Genomic DNA, 21,642 nt, shown 5'->3' with positions numbered 1-21,642 from the left:
ACTGACCTCTTTCCCCTTAGATTATCACATTAAAAAATGACAACAGCCAACACAACAACAGCAGCCCAACGTGAATGAATAAAATTATAGCTACTTTTTGTCACATCAGCAAAAAACATATTTTTTGGTTTGCTGCAGAATTTTAGTGATTAGTTTACATGTGCCATGACATGACATGACATGAAAAAGGTTGAAAATCACTGCTCTATGGCAATCTTTTTTTTTAATTTAAGAAATACAACTGATATAAGAGCAGAGAAATAAAATCATATAAAATGTTCAATTAAAACAGAGAAGGCAGAAAAGAGGTGAAAAAGAGATGAAGAACAAATAAAACAAATACAAAACAACAATAGCAATCTCCCTCTTGAAGAAAGGCATTGTGGAAGCAGTACAATAGAAAAGCATCAGCCATTAATTAAAATAAAAGTTAACACCTTCTAGAACTATGAAATGAAAAATGCCCATGGGTAGAAAAACAGATAATATCGAAGTGGGGAAAGCCATTAACTTCTTCTACCCAAAGAGAACTTTATTTTTCTCATGAACCTAATTATTAAGCCTAAACTATATGAGACGATATAAATGGCCAGCTATCATGGTAAAGGAGATTAAAAATAAAGAAATAGAAAATGTGTGATTGTCATAAACAGAGATGTTTGGAATGTTAATACCACATTGTTCTTGATATTTACTGCTCAGTTTTACTAATCCTAAATACATCACAGTTTTATCTTTCATATTCAGGTATTACATAAAAAAATCACCTCTGCCTTTTTAGTGAAGGGGGGGCGGGGGGGGGGAAACAGCTACAAAATCTGAACTGGTTATAACCAGAATCCTTGATCTCAAAAAAAGTAATTTACTACTACCGCTCAAAAGTAACTTCAAGATACTGATTTTTTTCCTTTCTTTAGCTTAAGAATATGATTTTACTTTTGGTATACTCTACATGATGATTCAATATGAGTGTATTATATTGAATATACCCAATAAATGAAAAGAACAAAACCTGAAATCTTAAGAGCAGGCTGTACCCTTCTTTCATTAGTATTCATATGAACTGGACATAGCTAGTATAACGTTCACAAGTTTCAGTTCAAGTTCTTAGAAGTTAGGAAAGTGCTTTGAAAACTAAACATATAAATATTAGAGAGGCAAAAATCAAAGAAATGAATAGTAAATATCTAAACCATATCCTAATATTCACCAATGTGAGCCACTATCACTGTTACATTATCTCCTTCTTGGAAGCCTGATGTTAATGGAACAAAAATATCAGATAACTGAGATTAATTAATACACTGTGGTTTTATATTTCATCCATGTATATTTTAATCATCTTCTGAACTGTCAATTTTCTAAGAGTTTGGGGATTCGCAGGAGTAAAATAAACAAAACTAAGATAAGAATTCTAAGAGAATTAATGAAGGTAAAAAATGGTATTTTGAACTTTAGGGGATTATCACATTATACACATTGTACAGTTTTCTACTATGTTCTTATTTAAAGCAAAGCAAGAAAACAAAATTTTTCTTTAACCTTTTTCAACTGTGATTCCATTTTCAGACATTCCTCCTTCTTCTGCTCCAAAGCAATCTCTAATGTCTTTAACCGGGAGTCTTTTTTCAGTCCTGAGGAAGCCAGGGAAGAAGCATGCTCTTTCAGATCCAAGAGTGAAGCCTAAAAGCAACACATCCAGAATAAATACTAACTATAAACAAAATGGAGATTTAAATCTTTTAAATTATTTTCTTAGTGGCTTGTAGTTTCTTTCCACTATCATATACTCACTTTATTTCGATTTCAAGAACATGAAAAATAAAATATTAACTTTAGTGTTCAAGTCCTAACTAAAGTAAGATGAATTCCCAAGAAATACCAATTGAATAATGATTTAATGAGTTCAATCAATATACATCCATTCCCACAAAATAACTGTGAAGTAGATCAACCTTTGTGAATGTAAGAAGTCAACCTCAGTAGTTACACTGACTTAAATACTATAAAACCTTTTCCCTTTTAGAAGAAAAATTCTACTAGAAATTTGTTTCCATAAATTTTCTTAAAGATATTAGAAAAAAAATTCCTGAGGATGTCCCTAAATCTCATGCATTACTATCTGATCACAAGGCAATAGTCATTTTTGCTATTTAGGTCACATTAGTAGAATTCCCCAAAGTAAGACGAAAGTAGACATTAATAGAATTCCCAAAAGTGACCCAAAGTAAGACACTTAATTAGTCAACATTTAAGATTTCTCTGCCAGTGGTAAGATGCACTTTAAGAGCTGTTATAAATAAATTGTTCTTCTGCATATTCCTTTCCTCCATCACCTTTCTTACTATTAGCACACTTCTTCAAATGTAAATGGTCTTCAGTTATTTTAGGATCTTCAAAAATGTCATTAACAAGTGAGAAATTAATTTATAACACAAAGATATAGGAAATAAATGATCCAATCTCCTGTGTCTCTGAAAAGCTTCCTTAAATATACCTTAAGGTCTTCCCAAAAGGCCTGCTATAAGAATATTAAGAAAATGGGTGGGGGGAAGGCAGAGACAAATGTATTTGGAAAAATTTTTTAAAAAATAAAATAAAGAAAATTGTTCATTAAATACTTTTTGATATGCATTATGTAAACACCAACAACATTTACATACAATGCACTGACTAAGCAAACAAAAAATTCCATTTTGGTGATCTTAACCTCTTTCTCTGAGAGGTCGCCTTGCAATAGGCTGACTTTTTCTTTCAGGTCTTTAAGATCTTTTTTGTAGTTATCAATTTCCTCTTGCTTCTCTCGCTCATCTCTGTCCCGCTGCTCCTTTAAGCGTTCAATTGTCCGTTCCTGGTGAGACAATCAATAAATGAGAAAATTCCTTTTATACTTGTATCATATGACTATAATTCAAGATTTAGCTCATAAAATTTCACACTTCCATCCTCCATTCAAAAGACAGTGATAAGCTGTCGATAGTTTACTTTTTGAAGAATTCATCCTTCCTATCTATCTTGCTATAACAAATATCAGGCTTTGTTATTGATTCCTTCAGGTTTCTTTTCACAATCTCAACGACTATTAAAAATCCCTCAAGTACGTATTCTTTTGGAATAATCCCATTTATTCAACTCCCAAGTAACAAAGCACACATATGCACACACCCTACAACAATAAGTAACAAATATTTGTTCTCTCTATATAATTTATATGTTATCTACAGGCAATAGAAACAACCCACAATTCACACACCAAAAAGGGGTGGTGAGGTTCAGGAGATTATGATATATTGAGTTTAAAACATAAAGAACATAAAGAAAAGAAAACCTATTAAAGCTTTTTGTCAACAGATACACAGGAAGTTTGAAAATTATGTAATTTAAGTATATTTCTTGGTATTATTTGTGAATATATTCAGTAATCAAGATTTGATTCTTTTTTTATTTAGTCAACCATTACTGAAAACCTCAATTTGCTCATAAAGGCAAAATACAGCACCAAGGCCAATATTAGAAAAGCAGCAAGTACATTCACTGTATTAATAATTAAAACCCATAAATGTATTAAGTACCAATACAGCATAGTAAAGGAGAACTAATTATATATTGCTTTCCTAATGGTCAGTGTCTGACATTCTCACATCCCCAAATTCTAGCTGACCATGTAAATAAAAAGAACTTCTTTTTTTCTTCACAAGATTATAAATGGGAAACTTATAGCTAATTCTAGAAACTTTAGCCACTGCCCTTTAATGTAGAATCCATCTTGCCTAGCAACAGATACTTAAACTGGCAATGATGAAACGGATTTTCTTTTCTCTTATACTAAGTGTGTCAGCAACAGTACAGGGAGCTCTTTTTCCTTTGTGCCCAAAGAGATTTTTTTTTTCTGTTTTCTATATCCAAGTCTCATCACTAGAAAAAAGCATTAGATTAATGAGAAAGCAGAAGAAATGTGTCTGGGAATAGGCTGGACCAATCACTCACTTTCTCTGCCAGGGCCTCCTCCAAAGTCGTCAAGGCAGTGTCAGTGTTGGTGGTATCAGCTTGCAAGGATTTGACTCGTTCTTTTAAGCTGCTCATCTGCTTTTCCTTATCTCTAAGTTGCTCTTGAAGATTTTCAATCTGTGAGCATACATATACAATTAAGGAATAAAAAATGAATTAAAATAAATACAGCTAGACAGTACAAAAAACAAATCAGCTATATAAACGAAAAGGTCTTCTTAAATACTAGTGTTAAGTTTGATTTTTTTATCATTTTTTATCTTAACAGAAAGCATTTTCTTTTTTATTTTTTTATTCTTACCTGAGGACATTTTTTCATTGCTTTTAGAGAGTGGGGGAAAAGGAAAAACATTGACCCAAACAGAAACTTCGACTGGTTGCCTCCTGTACATGCCCAGACTGGGGGTCATATGCACCTGGACTGGGATCAAACCCAAACCTAGGTATGTGCCCTGACCAGGAATCGAACCCTCAACGTTTTTGTTATGGGACAATGCTCCAAATATCTGAGCCACATTGGCCAGGGCAACAAGCATTTTCAATAAAATTACTCATTGTAGACTTCCAGCCAAGATAGAGGCATAGGTAGATAAACTTTGCCTCCTCGCACAACTAAAAGAAGGACAACAAATTTAAAAACAAAAAACAACCAAAACTGTCAGAAAATCAAACTGTTATGGAAGTTCAACAACCACAACCAAGGAGTTAAAGAAATATTCATCCATTCTGGTAGGATGGGCAGAGAGGACCTGTGGCAAGGCAGCAGCTGGAGGACTGGGCAGGAAAGAGGGCTGCTGGGAGTCCCACATTTGTGTGCGGATAAACTGGGAGGAACAACAGGGAAGCAAGACAGATCACGCAACCTAGGGTTCCAGTGCAGAAAAAGAAAGCCTCAAATCCTCTGGCTGTAAAAACCTGTGGGGGTTGCAGCAGTGGGATACACTCCCAGTTTCACAGGAGTGTTCACTAGAGAGACCCACAGGGTCCTAGAACATAAACAAACCCACCCACCCAGGAATCAGCACCAGAAGGGCCCAGTTTGCTTGTGCGTAGCAGAGGAAGTGACTGAAAGACAGCCGAGAGCCGAGCAAGTGGTATTGTTCCCTCTTGGACCCCTCCTCTACATACAATGCCACAACTCAGCGAAGTGGGCTGCTCCGCCCTGGTGAATACCCAAGGTGCCACCCCTTACAATATCACAGGTGCCTAGAGACAAAGAAGTATGGCCCAAAGGGAAGAACAGATCAAAACTCCAAGGAAAGAACTGAACGACAAAGAGATGGCCAACCTATCAGATGCAGAGTTCAAAACATTGGTAATCTGGATGCTCAAAGAAACGGTTGAGTATGGTAACAAGAGAGAGGAAAAAGTGGAAGCTATGGAAGGTGAAATAAAGAAAAATATACAGGGAACCAACGGTGAAGGGAAGGAAACCAGGACTCAAAGCAACAATTTGGAGGAGAAGGAAGAAATAAACATTCAACAAGAACAGAATGAAGAAACAAGAATTCAAAAAAATTAGGAGAGGCTTAGGAACCTCTGGGACAACTTTAAATGTTCCAACATCTGAATCAGGGTTGCTAGAAGGAGAAGAGGAAGAGCAAGAAATTGAAAACTTATTTGAATAAATAATGCCCTGACTGGTATAGCTCAGGTGATTGAGTGCCAGCCTGTGTACCAAAGGATTGCCAGTTTGATCCCAGTCAGAGCACATGTCTGGGTTGCGGGCCAGGTCCCCAGTTGGGGGCGCTCAAGAGGCAACCATTCATTGATGTTTCTCTCCATCTCTTTTCCCTCCCTTCCCCTCTCTCTAAAAATAAATAAACAAAATCTTTTAAAATTTTATTAAAAAAGCTAATGAAGGAAAACTTCCTTAATCTGGCAAAAGAATTAGACTACCAGGAAGTCCAGGAAGCTCAGAGAGTCCCAAAGAGGTTGGACCCAAGAAAGCACACACCAAGGTACATCATAATTATACTACCCAATGTTGAAGATAAGGAGAGAATCTTGAAAGCAGCAAAAGAGAAGGAGACAGGCACCTACCTACAAAGGAGTTCCCTTAAGACTGCCAGTTGATTTCTCAAAAGAAACCTTACAGGCAAGAAGGGCTGGAGAGAAATATTCAAAGGGGCTGGAGAGAAATATTCAAAGTCATAAAAGGCAAGGACCTACATCCAAGATCACTCTATCCATCAAAGCTATCATTTAGAATGGAAGGCCAGATAAAGTGCTTCCCAGATAAGCCAAAATTAAAGGAGTTCACCATCACCAAGCCCTTATTATATGAAATGTTATAGGGACTAATCTAAGAAAAAGAAGAAGATCAAAGCTATGAACAGTAAAATGACAACTCATAACTGTCAACAACTGAGCCTAGAAAAAAATACAAGAACTAAGCAAACAACTAGAATAGGAAGGGAATCACAGATATGGAGATCACATGGAGGGTTATCATGGAGAGGGAGTGGGGGAGAATGGGGAAAAAGATGCAGGGAATAAGAAGCATAAATGGTAGGTACAAAACAGGGGGAAGATAAGAATAGTATATGAAATGGAGAAGCCAAATAACTTATATGTACGACCCACAGACATGAACTAAGGGTGGGGGGAGATTTGCCAGTGGGAGGAGGGTACAGGGCAAAGGGGAATAAAAGGGAGAAAACAATGGGACTACTGTAATAGCATAATCAATAAAATATACTTGAAATTAATAAAGAGGAATAATAATAGTAAAAAATAAAAAGTAAAGTTTATTTCTGTTAAAGAAATTTCTCATTGTAGTTATTCCTTCATATTAATATGCATTCATATACTCAAAAAAGTATATTCTGAATTCTGTTACATGCCAGACATTAATGATACAAAGAAAAATGACAAGACCCATTTTTATTACATTATAAAATGGTAAGAGAACTCCCAATTATGTAGTTGAATGCAAAGCTCTGATGGGGTTGTGAGACATCCTAAAGAGTAAAAATTCTATTCTAGACAGATGGATTAGGAACTTTTAAGCAAAGAAATGATCGGGTCAGTTCTGTATTTTATATAGATATTTCTGCTTGCTATAAAGAAGAAATTTAAGAGGACTTGCATAGAGTCATGGAAAACAATAAGAAGACTATATCAATTCAGGTAAGAGATTTTGGAGAGAAAATGAACCAAGAGAAGTGGAAACAAGGGAATTTGAGAAACACTATGGAAATAGCATCTGATCAACAGGTAGACTCAAATACACATAATGAAAAGTACAAAGCAAAAATATGAAGGTGTTGTAGAGAGATTCTTCTTTAAAGAATGTTTTACTTTAAAGAAGGTGGGAGGGAGAAAGAGAGAGAAATACTGATGTGAGAAAAACATCGACCTGTGCACCTCAACCAGGGACTAAACCTGCAATCCAGGCATGTGCCCTGACCAGGAACCGAACCAGTGACCTTTTGATTTTCAGGATGACACTCAACCAAGTGAGCCACACTGGCTGGGCAAAGATATCCTTTTTCTTTAGAAAAGGAGAGGGAGGGGAAAAAGAGGGAGAGAAACATCAATGTGTGGTTGCCTCTCGTGTGCCCCCTGCTGGGGACCTGGCCTGCAACCCAGGCATGTGACCTAGACTGGGAATCAAACTGGCAACCCTTTGGTTTGTAGGCCAGCACTCAATCCACTGAGCTACAACAGCCAGGGCGAGATACTCTTAATAAACTACAGAAAACATAATAAATAAGGCAATTATTCTAGAACTCACAGACATTCAACATATATTTGAGCTCCTGCTATACATCATTTTTCTAGGTACTGAAGATATAATCACAACAGACAAAAATTCCCACCCTCAAAGTGTTTACATCCTAGTAGACAGAGAATAATTAATTAGTAACATGAACATATGATGTAGGGTGGCCATAAGTTCCATATAGAAAAATGAAGCAGGTTTACTTCATTTTCATCAAAAATGGGTAAGGTAATCATATTCTTCTCGAGCTAATACTAGAATTAGCAGGTTTACACTACAGAGTTTTCAAAAAGCAACAAAAATGTTATCTCCTTTGGGAAGACTCTCTTGCTCTTATTCCCCTGAAAATAAGATGATCACTGTCTGTACTCCATCACACTTATATATATTACACACACACACACACACACCTCCATTCTCTCACCGATCCATATACTCATATCATATTTACCTCCTTTCTTACATCTATCTATATAATATAACACAAATGCCTAAGCATATTCTAATTATTTGTTTTATACCTGTCTCCACAAGTAGATTGGATCCTGACCAATTATCCCATTTTTCTATTTTCATTTCTAGCATATGTCCAGTCTATAATAAATATGGTTAATTCATCAGTAAATGAACAATATATAAATTTAGACTTTTATAACTGTAGTTAGGCATATACATAAAGTTCTGCCAAAAAAGAAATGACCAAAAAAACCCTAAATCCAACCTTCAGATAATTTCCTGTTACTCAATTTAGTATAAGCTCTTTAAGAGCCTGCTTCATTCCACAGAAGAAGAAAAAAGAAGTCTCTGTCTAGAGTGAATGAGAATGTCACAAGCAGAACAACAAATAAACAAAGCAAAAATATTTGGCAAATTTAGAATAGGGTGCCATGAATACAGGTGAACCACTGATAGGCCTGAAATGGGTTTCAGTCTGTTCCAATGCCAATAAAAGTCCAAAGCCTATCATGAAAGAAAAGACCATCACAAATGAAAAGCATTAGTTTTCCTTTAGTTAATTAGACACTATTACTGGAATCTGATATGTAACAATACTTAGGTTGAGATCTCACACCCACTAAAGAGAATTTTGCCACTCAAAAATCTAGTGCATATTCATATACATACAGAATGCAATGCCCTGGTGTTTACGTGTTTAAGCAGCTATGCAAGCCATTCTAGTTGCTAAGATAAAAACCTTACATATATAGAAAAAGATTTGCTCATGCTGTTGATTAGAATTTCTTACCAAGAAAGAGCAGTACAAGAACTAGAATTTAAAATGAAATTTCACAGAGCCAAGTTTTATATACAAGAAAACAGAGATTTGTGTTATGAGCTTACCTTATATACAAATAGCCCCTACATTCATAATAAAAATAATACCCTTCTTTTTCCTCCATCATTAGCATCTGAGAAAGAAATTACTTAAATTGTAAAAATTCCACATGTATAATTTCTATGCAGTAAAACTATTAAAACAATCCATTATTCTTCACTGACAAAAACTTTTCCTGATAGTACTCAGGTGCAGAAGCTGCTAAACTAGGTAAAAACCCCATTAACGAGTTCTCCCTAAACTATTCTTCAATTACCTAAACAGATTGACTGTTGCTGGGCTGTAGGGGAGGAAAAGAATGTCTTTTCTTGGAGTCCTATTTATTTTTAAAGAGGAGGAATTACATAGTGAAAGGCACTAACAAAATGAAGAAAAGAAAGTGGACACTAAAAATACCTCCTTTGGGGAACTTGCCATCAGGGAGGAAGACTTGAAGTAGACATATATGTGCAAATTAGATGTATAACCATGGAACAAACCAAAAGATGCTGTGAGTGACGTGTGGAAGGAGAGGCATGTACAAAAATAATGTTTCCTTTATCCAGCTTCATGATGGATAACAGTTAACCCCTACTAAAGTTCCTGTTACATACATTCACTTTGCTTGTGATTCAAACTTGTGCTTTTATTCATCAGGATCTTTGATTTATATGTTTTGTTAACCAGTTCGTAGATGAATGCTACCATATTATTGCCATATTCACTTCTTTTTCAACCTAATGTTGAGGTTGTAAAAGCTGTTCAGGTTAATAGTCCCATATCATATCACTTCAGTATTTATTATGTAATTTCTATAAAATTTATAGTGGAGATCTTATACCATACTAAGTTTAACTATCCACAGGATCTGAAATACATGACTTACAAAATGTTTGAATACAACAGCCAGGATAAAAACTGTATCTGTTATTCATATACTTAAATAATAATGATAAAAGATGATTGAAATCATGTTAAGGGGAAAAATATTCCTTTAAATATGCTCAGAATATCTAATCCCCTGCCTCCCGAAAAACCCCAGCTCTCCATTTTGTAGGAACAGTAACCACAGAATCCCTAAAATGCCAACATGATACCAGTTAACAACAAAAAGTAGTAATAATGGTGGGGGTGGTAAAGAGGGATAATGGTGATAATAACAGGGACAACTAATTCTTAAAAAAAAAATAGTATAATAGTATGTGGCAAGCAGTGTTGTAAGAACTTAATATGTAACAACTATTTAAGCATCACCACAAAACTATGAGATAATTACTAGTGAATCTAGCTACGGAATCCTACTCTTTCTCACTATACTATGTTTTATCATGAAAAAAAATCACACAAAAGTGACTCAAGCATCTTTCCATAAACTATTCCTTACTATTAAAGGGCATTTGTTAATAAACAGTATATTATTAATATGGTCATATATTAAAATATTATTATCCCCTTCTAAAGCAAAGAATAGAGGTTGGAGGTAGCAAACCACTGCAAATTGAAAAGTACATCTTCCATGGGAAAAAAAACATGTATTTAAACACAATACACTAAAGCTGGTGGACAGAGTCAAAGATACTTGATATCAGAATTTGAGCATCATGATATTAAAATACTCTGTATAGCCTGCCTTTCAAGGGGTAGAAGTAAGGCAATTTATTTACATAAACTTGACAATGAAACAGCTAAAAAGCTTTTCTTCTTTTACTTAAATGATTTATTGTTAATAATATTAAAAATTAATACAATGATTATTGCATAAAATATATTTTACAATTCTATGGGCTTTTTTCCACTTTATACATAAACTATTTGATACAGAAAGTATTCATTAAGTACCTATTAGTGTGTATTCAATTTCTATAAGAGTAAAGTTTTGTAGCAATCAAAGGAATTGATGTTTATTATATATATCTGTTGTCCTTCATGATAAATAGGGAGAGGAAGGATCAACCAGATTTACACATACAGTTTATTATCATAAAGAAGAACTAACAATGAAGATTTCAAGCACAAAATATTTTTTAATTAACCATTTAGAGAAAAGGCATTTTCCTTAAAGTGATCTCTCTAATCATAATATACTTCTGTTAAATGGGTTGTAAATATAGAAATAATTATTATATGAGTCTTTCTTCCCCTCATACAATTTTTATTTTTCAGAGAGTAAAACCAATGAAACCAGAGGAAGACGAATGCTGACCACATGCTACACATAAATTACTCAAATCGGCATACCAATTCCACACTGGCACAGATTGCTTGACATCTTTTGTTTTGGTTTTATCAGCATTGCCAGTTGTCAAAAACTATCATGCTTCACTGTGGGTGACTTATTTCTCTGAGTCAAGTGGAACTTACTCTTCTGCCTTCAAGGCCCTAATCACTGACAAAAAGGTAAAAGAGACTTCCTCTATGATACAGTTCTAAGGACAAGGAATCCTAAAACAGTTCTTAAAATCACCTGGCTACTTTAAACATCATTTAAGGGGAATAATTTTTTTCGTGATGCCTCCACAGTTCTAAGCAGCCATCAGCATCAAATTTGTTAGGTGAAGCAAGTTATTCAGAGAAGCTCTCACTTTTACTTTCTCGGTTAATAATACTTTTCAGTATCAGTGGTAGAAGTACAGTGTGGATGAACTAATTTGGAACAGAGAGATCTACAGTGATTAACAGAATCTAGAAAGGAAAATTTCAGAGTCCCCTAATGTCCAGGCAATTGTTTGTCTACCATGCTGTACTCTGGGGAAATGTAGAAACAAGGCACAACGATAATTTACCAAAATGAGCAGGTTTTGCCCAGACCATTTACAGGATGGGACAAAAGTAGGTTTATAATTGTTCGTATGGAAAATAATACAATAATTAATAAATAATAATACAAGAATAAACTCTGTTTCAGTTACTCAAAACTGTAAAGCTATTTTTGCCCCACCCTGTATATTTGCTTCTAAATTTTACTTGTCTAATCACTTACTTGCTGGGAAATGCCCCATCTGATTTCAGGAACTGTAGCCCTGCCGACAGGCGAGAGGGCCCCACGGCTGGAGCTAAACAAGGAGGCCTTGGGAAAACAGGCCACTGGGAGAAAAAACCTGTCTCCCTGGCAGGGGTGCAGCCCCTGCTTCCCTCACATCACCCTGCTTGGCCCTGGAGGATGGCTGGTTAGTGAATGACAGGTAAGATCCCTCGATGGAAGGGGCAACCTAAGACAGGCACAGCTTCAGTGAGCATCAGCTGCAGTGGGGACACAGAAAGGGCGAAAGATTGTCACCCCTTGGCTTTGATATGGCCAGGGTCCTCATTCTACTTGAAACAAGTCTTATTTCCTGGCTGCCTTACCTTCCCCCTGCCTGGCTCACGTTTGAAACAATACTGGAGACAGCCCTAAACTGGATCTGGTGGTTCCTGGGGGGAAATCAGGCCTAGAAGTAAATTCCTTGAAGCATACTTTGTTTTTCCCTCAAAAGCTATGATAACCAGCTCATGCTGGAAAGGAAATGTCCATTATTCACAGACCCTGACCCTAAACCCTTTGGTGCTTTATGTTTACTCGTTTCCTCTCAAACCCATGTAAATCAGTGTGTTCCTGACATTTGTTTTCTTCAAAATACCACCTATTCTCTGTAAACATTAACGCACTGATGTAATGAGATCACCTGTACATTCCTATTACCTAGCCCCATTGATAACCCTTTCAATAAAAGCCTTTGGACAAAGGGACTCAGGTTCTTCACTAAAGGGAAAAATCATTCACCTCTTCCGGCAGACAGAAAAGTTTTTGGGATGACTCATTTTATTTCCCATCATCTTTGACAACCTTGGGATGGGCTCTGCAGGATTCAGAGCTCACGCTCCCACCTCAGCTGGCCCCTGAAGAGGGACCTGAAGAGTCACCCCGTCATTTACTTGTCCAATCATTAGAAGACACAAGAGTAATAAAGTCAGATAAAACTTTAAGCCATGTTTTAAATTCAATTTAGGTTGTTAAAATCTTCCGTATCTATAGTCTCAATTACTGTTTATGGTCTTTGGTAAGTACAGCAAAGCTTTTGATTGGCAATCAGTTCTTACTTTCATTTCGTTTCCTTCTCAATAGCTATTCTCTTGTTGTATAAGGTATGGAGTGGATAACTATAATGAATAAGCACATAGCTATGTCACACTGGACAAGTTAACTTGCTTTTTCCAATTACCTGTAAAGCCAAAGACCACTGATATCCCTTTTAATTATAAAATACAACTATATTTTTATAATAGGGAAAATGAGAAAAATCAGAGTACTATTATTTTTATCTTAAAAACTGTTCAAATTTAACTATACAGGAAATGTAAGTATGATCTTTAGGAAAATGCATCCATAAACCACAGCTCCAGCAGGTTTTATTAGTTGCTGGGAGGCAACCTAAGTTCCTTAACAGACTTGCTCATCAGACGGATAACGGAATCAGGGACCACTTACATTAAAATAACTGGATAGTATGAAGCAAAAGCTGGTGACACCAAAGGTCACTGCCAGTCAACATCTCCTTTATAGACAATTATGGAAATAGCTCAAATACTTGTTTTGGTATCTGGCAGGTATATATAAAAACTTGACAGTACTTCCTGTACTAAAATCGCTCAGAAACAAAGAGGATCCATAAATCCACAATAGCAATCCTTCTGAAGTGTAGCAATGGTGAGAATGCACTCGGGACCTCAATTCACATCAATGTGAATGGTATCCCTGGAGTTGTACAGTGACAATGGCTATCTAGGTAGAAGTGTGAAATCTAATAGTTCACTGCATTTTAGTGATGAAAAAAATCAGTATTTTTAAATAACTAAAGCAGATGCACTAGGCTTAATGTAAAAGAAAAAAAAAAGAAACCACTATCCCCTATTGTTTATTTATTAACAATAATAGTTGAGAAAAATCAAATAATTAATAATACAAGACTAGCTAAATTATATATGACCTGGATAGAGTATTATACAACCAGTATAATTCAAATACATGAGGATTAAATAAAAATACTTGAGGAAACCTCATCAAATCAAATAAAATTTTTCAGAAATTTGGATTTCTAATATGGAAAACTCTTCTATGAACAAAAGTGTTAGGAGACAAAAGTAAGGTGGTCTGGTAATTACAGGAAAATAAAAGAAATAAAGGACAAAACACGCGTCTGATGCTTGAAGCTATTTTCTGTCTGGTTAAGGTGTACATATTGGTGTGGCAGAGAGAAGGAAAGGCACAAAAAGCTACTTCATCCAAGTCTGATTTAACAACTTCTTCAAATGGTTATTTCAATTTCTCAACTAGAGTTGACAGGTACCTGGGCATCTATCCAATATCCAAACAACCATTCCCACAGGCAAGAAGGCAAGTTAATTCATGTCAAATTATAGGCAGTTTAAGCAAAAGAAAATATTTATCGACTGTGCACTGCATCAAAACTTTGATCAAGCATTCTTTTTTCAAATCCTCTGTCCTTTTTTATAATAGATACTTATCTAGGTATTTATTACTCTGACAAGTTTCTGCTATAATATCTTCTGAGATACCACTAAGAACAACATTTGTCACAAAAGAAGATTCCATATTGACTTGTTAACTGCCATTTCTCCAGTGTATAATGTTCAAGTCAAAGGCACTCTGAACTAGAGCTCACAAGACTCTGAGAATATTAATATGGCACACTATCAATAGAAAATGATGCACATAAACATAAATCCTCGAAGTTTTCACTAACTACCTAAATGTCCAAGGAAATGTTGTTTTAATAAAAAGACAAAATTACTTTTATGTTGTACAAAGCATTACAATATAAGCCTTTGAACAGTTCTTATTTACATTATATCCTAGAACTCAAAAATAAAGCATTTATCCAAAGGATTTGTTCTCTCAGGTCCAATCCCTATTGCCTCGATGATAATGTTGGTAACAACAGGTGAAAAATTTCCCCAGATGAAAAATACAAGGCTATTTAAAAAGACAACCATCCTTCTCCCAGGGATGCATGATTGATTCAACATATAAAAATCAATCAGTATAATGTACCATATTAATAAAGAAAAAAAAACTACACGTTCATCTCAATAGAGACAGAGAAAGCTTTTGAGAAAACCCAGCACTTTTCATGATAAAAACACTCAATAAAGTAGGCATAGAAAGGAATTGTCCTAAAACTGATAAAAGGCCTTTAAGAAAAACCCACAGTTAACATCATACTGGTGAAAAATGAACGCCTTCCCCAAAGATAAAGAACAAGATAAGGATACCCGCTCTCGCTATTTCTATTCCTCATTACACTGGACAATCAGGGGAAGGGCCATTAAGGAAGAAAAAGAAATACTGGAAAGGAAGAAGTATAACTCTCTCGATTTGCAGATAAAGAACACTAAAGAATCCACTAAAACACTTATTAGAACTTTTAACAAAGTTGCAAACATAAGATCAATATTCAAAACTCAGTTATGTGTCTGCATACAAGAAATGGTTAATCTGATAATGAAATGAAAACAATTCCACTTACAATGGCATCAAAATTAATAAAATATTTAAAAATAAATGTACCAAGTGTAAGACTTGTAAATTTAAAACTACAAAACATTGATAACAAAAATTAAAGATGATATAAATAAATTTAAAGACATCCTATGTTCAATTGAAAGACCTGATGTTGTTAAGATGGCAATATTCCTCAAACTCAACACAATCCCTATCCAAGTTCCAAATACCCTTTTTTTTTTTTGTACAGAAATGAACATACTTGATCTCAAAATTCATATGGAATTACAAAAAGCCAAAACAATCTTGAAAAAGAACAAAGGGGACTCACAGTTCCCAATATCAAAGCCTATTACAGAACTACAGTAATCAAGACTATGGTATGGCATAGACATATAAATTGATGGAATAGAATTCAGAATTCAGAAATGAATGTGCCTTTGTCCAGCTGAGTTTTAGCAAACATCCCAAGACAATTCAATGGGGAAAGAAGAGTCTTTTCAACCAATGGTGATGGGTCTAACTGAATATCCACATGCAAAATAATAAAGTTGAACTCTTACATTATACCATATGCAAAAATTAAGTTGGAATGGATCGAAGACCTCAATGTAAAAGCTAAAACTATAAAATTCACACAAGAAAATGTAGGAAGGAATCTTCATGACCTTCAGTTAGACAATGTTTTATTAGATATAACACCAAAAGCATAAGCAATGAAGAAAAACAAAGATAAACTGGACTCATCAAAATTTAAAAATTCTGTGCATAAAAGGATAATTTTAAGGAAGTGAAGAGATAAGCCACAAAAATGGGAGAAACATTTGCAAATAATGCATCTGATATGGCAGAAACTCCAGAATACATACAGACTTCAAGAACTGAACAATAAAAAGTAACTCAATTTAAACATGGGCAAAAGATTTGAAGAGATATTTCTTCAAAGAAGATATACAAATGACCAAACAAGTAGATGAAAAGATGTTCCACATCATTAGTCACTATGGAAATGCAAATCAAAACCACAATAAGTTACTAATGCACACCCATTAGAATGTCTATTTTAAAATTAAAAATAACAAGCAGGAATGTAAAATTGTGTTGTGAAGCCACTCAGAAATAGTTTGGAAGTTACTTATAAACATGAATTAACATGAATTCCATTCCTAGATATATACCCAAGAAAAACAAAAAGATATATTCATACAAAGCCCTGTGCATGAACATTCAGAGAATCATTATTCATAATATCTAAAGACTAGCAACAGCCTAATTTTCTATAAACTGATGAAGAGATTTAAAGTTTGGTATGTTCATTAAAATGGAATGTTTAGCCACAAAAAGGAATAAAATACTGATGCCTGCTACAACATGAATGAATTCTGAAAACACTATGGCAAAGAAGGCAGACACAAAAGCACATATTGTATGATTACATTTATATGCAATGTCCAGAACAGGAAATCCATAGAGACAAAAAGTTGGTTAGTGGTTGCCAGAGGATAAGGGGCTGTGAATGCGAACAGGTATTAGTTTTCTTTTTGGGATCATGAAAATGTTCTGGAAATGGATAGTGCCGATGGTTGACAACCTCATAACTATACAACAAAAATGACTGAATTATACAGTTTAAAATAGTAAATTTTATGGTGTGTGAAGAATTACACCTCTTAGGGGGAAAAAAATCCTAATTAATCCCTTAGTGCTAGCCTAAAAGTCAAAGTTCCACAATACCATTGAAGTGTGAAACTACTTAAGCATTAGATTTAGCCTGCTTTAGTCCCCAAAGAGCATAAACAAATTTAGCCAAGTTTGTCTGTTTTTAACAGACTTAGATATTCCTTTACATTCAATGTATCATCTATGCACATATTCAGCCTGGTTATCTTCTAGACAGCAGTCTCTCCCATGTTATATCACTAATATCCAAAAGTTCTCAGTTGTGCATCTCACATCAGGTTAATTTCCAAAATTAATACATAGCATAAATTCACCTTCTGCTGTTAGTCCATGCTTTCCATACATCTTATTCCTCTGTATCCTTTTCCTATAAATTATTTTCATACCCTGTGATAATTTCTGGATCAGGTAAAACAATTTTAAACTGTTTACAATTCCTTCTGGTTTACGATGACTTCTGTTGGGAGCACTGAATGATACAGAAACCTTATGAATAATAGACTAAATACTGAGTTGAATGTGGAAATAGAAAAATTCCTCTTTGTTCTCACTAAGAAGGCTGTAACATCTCAAGACAACTAGAATAAAAAAAAAGAATAAGAGCCTTATCACCATACCACACACACAAAAAAATCTCACCCTCATATTCTCAATTCTTTATCCAACATTTTACTCAATGGAAGCATACACTGAGCAGAGATGGCCAAAATATCTCCCACCTGACATGCTCTTCTGCAATGTGGCACTGAAACTCCTCCATTGACAAGTGGAGTCTATTTCTTTATCCCCCTAAATCAAGGGAAGTCCTGTGATTATGAGCAAAAGGATTCAGCAAAAGGAATCCTCTGCTACTTCCAAGCCGGTTCCTAGCATAACCCTTAACTGACCAGGCAGCTTCTGCTTCTGTCGCCTATGACAGTAGAAGTCAGGCGCCACATAAGAAGTGTGACTAGTATCACCATGCTGTGAAATACCCTGAGCATGTGCAGAAGCCCTGAGGCAAAAGATGCCATGTAGCCATATAGCCAGAGGCCAGGAGTACCTGAGCAGAATGTATGCACATGAAGAAACCATCTTGGTAGTGGATTATCCAACCACAGACACCCACCGCTGTCACCAAAGCAATCAGAGAAAAAACTACCTAAGAGATTCCTTCCTGAATTCCTGGCTCACAAATAAGTGAGCAAAATAAAATTATACACCTGAAACTTATATAAACTTATTAACCAATGTTACTCCAATAAATTTAACAATACTTTAAAATAAATAAATAAAAGGTAATTTATAACACATATACTAAGATCTTCCCTTTTTTAAGGAGTAATTTTTCAGTCATTATAAAATGTCACTTGTATAAGATCAGCTTCATTTAAAAAGAGTTGTCTATTAACAAACTGGAAGTTAAATTAGACTTTGAAAGTTCAACTATCTATTGGGTTGACCCAAAAGTCCATTATGTTTTTTCCATACAATGGCTCTAGTAGTGCTTAGTTGTGTTTAAATTCATTCGAAACAATTTTGTTAGACTATTGTGACAGCTATCATATCAGCATGCATTTAAAAAAAATCAAAATTGGTAAATTTTTGTGTAGCCATTTTAATATTGACAATGAAAGGAAATATGCAACATTTTTGGCATATTTGCTTTATTATTTCAAGAAAGGTAAAAATACAATTGAAACACAAAAAAAAGATTTGTGCAGTGTATGGAGAAGGTGCTGTGACTGATCAAACATGTCAAAAGTGGTTTGCAAAGTTTCTTGGTACTACTGACATTTTAGCCAAATAACTCTTCGCTGTAGGGCTGTCTTATGCACTGGAAGATGTTTAGCAGCACCCCTGGCCTCTACCCACTAGAAACCAATAGCAGAACATAGCTGACATACTCAAAATATGCAAACCAATTAAGTTATTGGTAAAAATGATAAATGTGTCTTTTATTTTATGGAAAAAAAAAAACCATACAGATGTTTTGGCCAACCCAATACCTCCTTAAGATTTACTTGAAAAAAAAAAAAGGGTAAAAAAATTTTATAAAGCAAAGTAAATCCATACAGAGTATATTCTCCAGTAGAAATATCATCATCAATCAGTCTTCATTCATTGTGCACTGTTTTATTCCAATAAAATAGTATTTCAAGAATTAAGCTATGCATATTCTCCACAGATTAAAAGGGAAAATTCTAATGCCTAAGTATATTAAATTTCAACTTAAAATTTGATTGGGACCCAACTTGGTCTTCTCTTATCATCTTCAACATTGGGTTGTGACTTAAAAAATAATAACAAAATTTAGAAAACACTACAACTGGTCTGCATGTTAAAAAGAGAAACATTTTAAAAACAAAATAGTAATATTTTTAATAAATTAGTAAATATTGTTTTTAATGATAAAACATATTCTCCTTTCCATTTTATGATGGAGAAGAAATAAAGAAACTAACAGTGTCTTGGCCAACATGCCACAGAAAACTAATAGAATATATAAAGAACCTACTCTTTCTGACTTCCTACCCAAAACAAAATAACAGAAGAGACCGAAAGAACCAATCTGGGAAGCCCCTCAGTACTCTCCCTAACACTTGCTTAATTCTCTGTATCAACTGCTACTACTAAATCTAAACTCTAATTACCAAAACCCAGGAAACTGGAGAAGCAAGCAAGGTAGAATAAACAGGAGCACAGAAGGGGATAATAACACAGAAGGGAATAATGATAACATCTGCATCAGCACATTAAACTCCAAGCTACATTATAGTTTATAGTCAATCAAGAAGCTGTACAATTTTAACACAGATTTTGAGCGCAGCTCAGATCTAAATGCTCAATTATATTTTCCAGGCCAGTGATTTACTATAAAGATAAGAAATTCACTATAAAACAAAAACTACTTTAAACCTTAGGGGAGAACCCTGGTAAGAAGGAGGGAGCCCAGTGCTAATCTCATTGTACAGCACAGCTAGCCACCTGCCATTGTGCTGGTTCTTTCTCTGACCAGAGTTATTCCAGTACATACAAATACTTGCACTACCTAGAAACATGGGGGATGATGGGTGGGAAGTAGTGCCCAGACAAACCCAAAGATAGTCCAGAGTATATGTCTCACAATCTAGCCATTATCCTAGCTGCCACTGTTCTGAGAAAACAGTGTTTTTAAAAATGCATATATAATATGCTAAAAGTAATGCCAAAGCAATATATTATTTCCTGGTATTTCTCCTTAACTATTACAATATTATGCAACTGCCAAAACAAGAAAAGAATGAAAGCAGAGCTACCATATTCCTCTTCCTTATGTGTCTGAATCAAGAAACAAAGTAGGTTAAGTGTTGTGCAGAATTAAGATGTCTCTCCAGAAATATCTGAAGTTCTACCAGAAAAGTTATATTTCAATATTCTACTGTAGATAAATTACTCAAGTTATTGATTTAAAAAAATCTTCAGGACAAGAAAAAAGAAATGTTGAAATCTATTTATTAGTTTCCTGAACAAACTTACAGGACAATAAAAATGAGTATATTTGCTGAAAATTTTACCAATATGTAACACTGGAAAAAAGTTTTCCCAGTGACCACATAATATGAGAGTTCATAATAAGAAAGAAAAGATATTCACAGACAGAGTACTACCAGAAGTTTTCAAGAATCATATTACAAAATGTTTTAAGAACAAAAGTGAAATTCCAAGGCATGTCACTCTGAAAAGGAACACTACACATTTTCACTTGCACTGCTCTCTCAGCTTGGGGTGTCGTACCTCTTCCCCATCTGTCTAACAAATTTTCATTTATTTGCAAGACTCAGCTCCTAAGACTTTCTTGGACTCTTTTCACACAAGGTCAAATCTAAAAATTCTTGCTTTGTGCCCCACAGTACAGCATTCGCATCATAACGTCTTTAAATCCCACAACTCTGAGACTCTGAGAACAGAAACCCCATCTTATTTGTCTTTGTATTGAGCATAGTGCCTGGTATATAGCAGGAGATACTATGTTGAATGCATGAATGAAGACAGTTCAGGAAAACTGCGAAGCCTAAAAGAATATAATTTTTAGTATACAACTATAAATGTAGACAGAAAAGGGGAAAAGGAGAAAGAGCAAGTAATATTCCATTGCCTAAATATATACATTGCTTAGAAAACTAGGAAAATGTGTGGTGGTGGAGGAGGTCCTGAACAGCCACAAACAGTTGAGTGTATCAAAGGGCCATAATCCCATCATCATTATAAGAAAGAATTATATGGAGTGACCACTTCAACTGATGCATTTTTTTTAATATCATAACCCGAGGGCATTTTTTCTTCTTCTTTTTTTTTTTAGAGAGATGGGGAGGTAGAGCAGGGAAGAGAAATAAGAGAGAAACATTGATCAGCTGTCTCCCATAGGCACCATGACTGGAGATCGGACCTGTA

The 21,642-nt window shown here is 34.9% G+C and overlaps 1 protein-coding gene across 6 annotated transcripts in view; it reads right to left on the bottom strand.

The window, feature by feature from the left end:
- Positions 1 to 21,642, bottom strand: part of ERC1 (ELKS/RAB6-interacting/CAST family member 1) — a 565,692-nt gene that overhangs the window by 365,180 nt on the left and 178,870 nt on the right. For all 6 annotated transcript variants that reach the window (XM_054577182.1, XM_054577180.1, XM_054577185.1 and 3 more), the window contains 3 exons: positions 3,988 to 4,125; positions 2,711 to 2,851; positions 1,543 to 1,683 (listed from right to left, as the gene is read on the bottom strand). In XM_054577182.1, coding sequence (XP_054433157.1) covers positions 1,543 to 1,683; positions 2,711 to 2,851; positions 3,988 to 4,125 — 420 coding nt within the window. The remainder of the gene's footprint in view (positions 1 to 1,542; positions 1,684 to 2,710; positions 2,852 to 3,987; positions 4,126 to 21,642) is intronic.

Source organism: Pteronotus mesoamericanus, unplaced genomic scaffold, assembly GCF_021234165.1.
Source record: "Pteronotus mesoamericanus isolate MK-2021 breed Mesoamerican mustached bat unplaced genomic scaffold, CSHL_Meso_final contig_41, whole genome shotgun sequence".
Taxonomy (NCBI): Eukaryota; Metazoa; Chordata; class Mammalia; order Chiroptera; family Mormoopidae; genus Pteronotus; species Pteronotus mesoamericanus.
The sequence above is the reverse complement of the archived record's forward strand: the minus strand, read 5'-3'. Positions and strand labels throughout refer to the sequence as shown.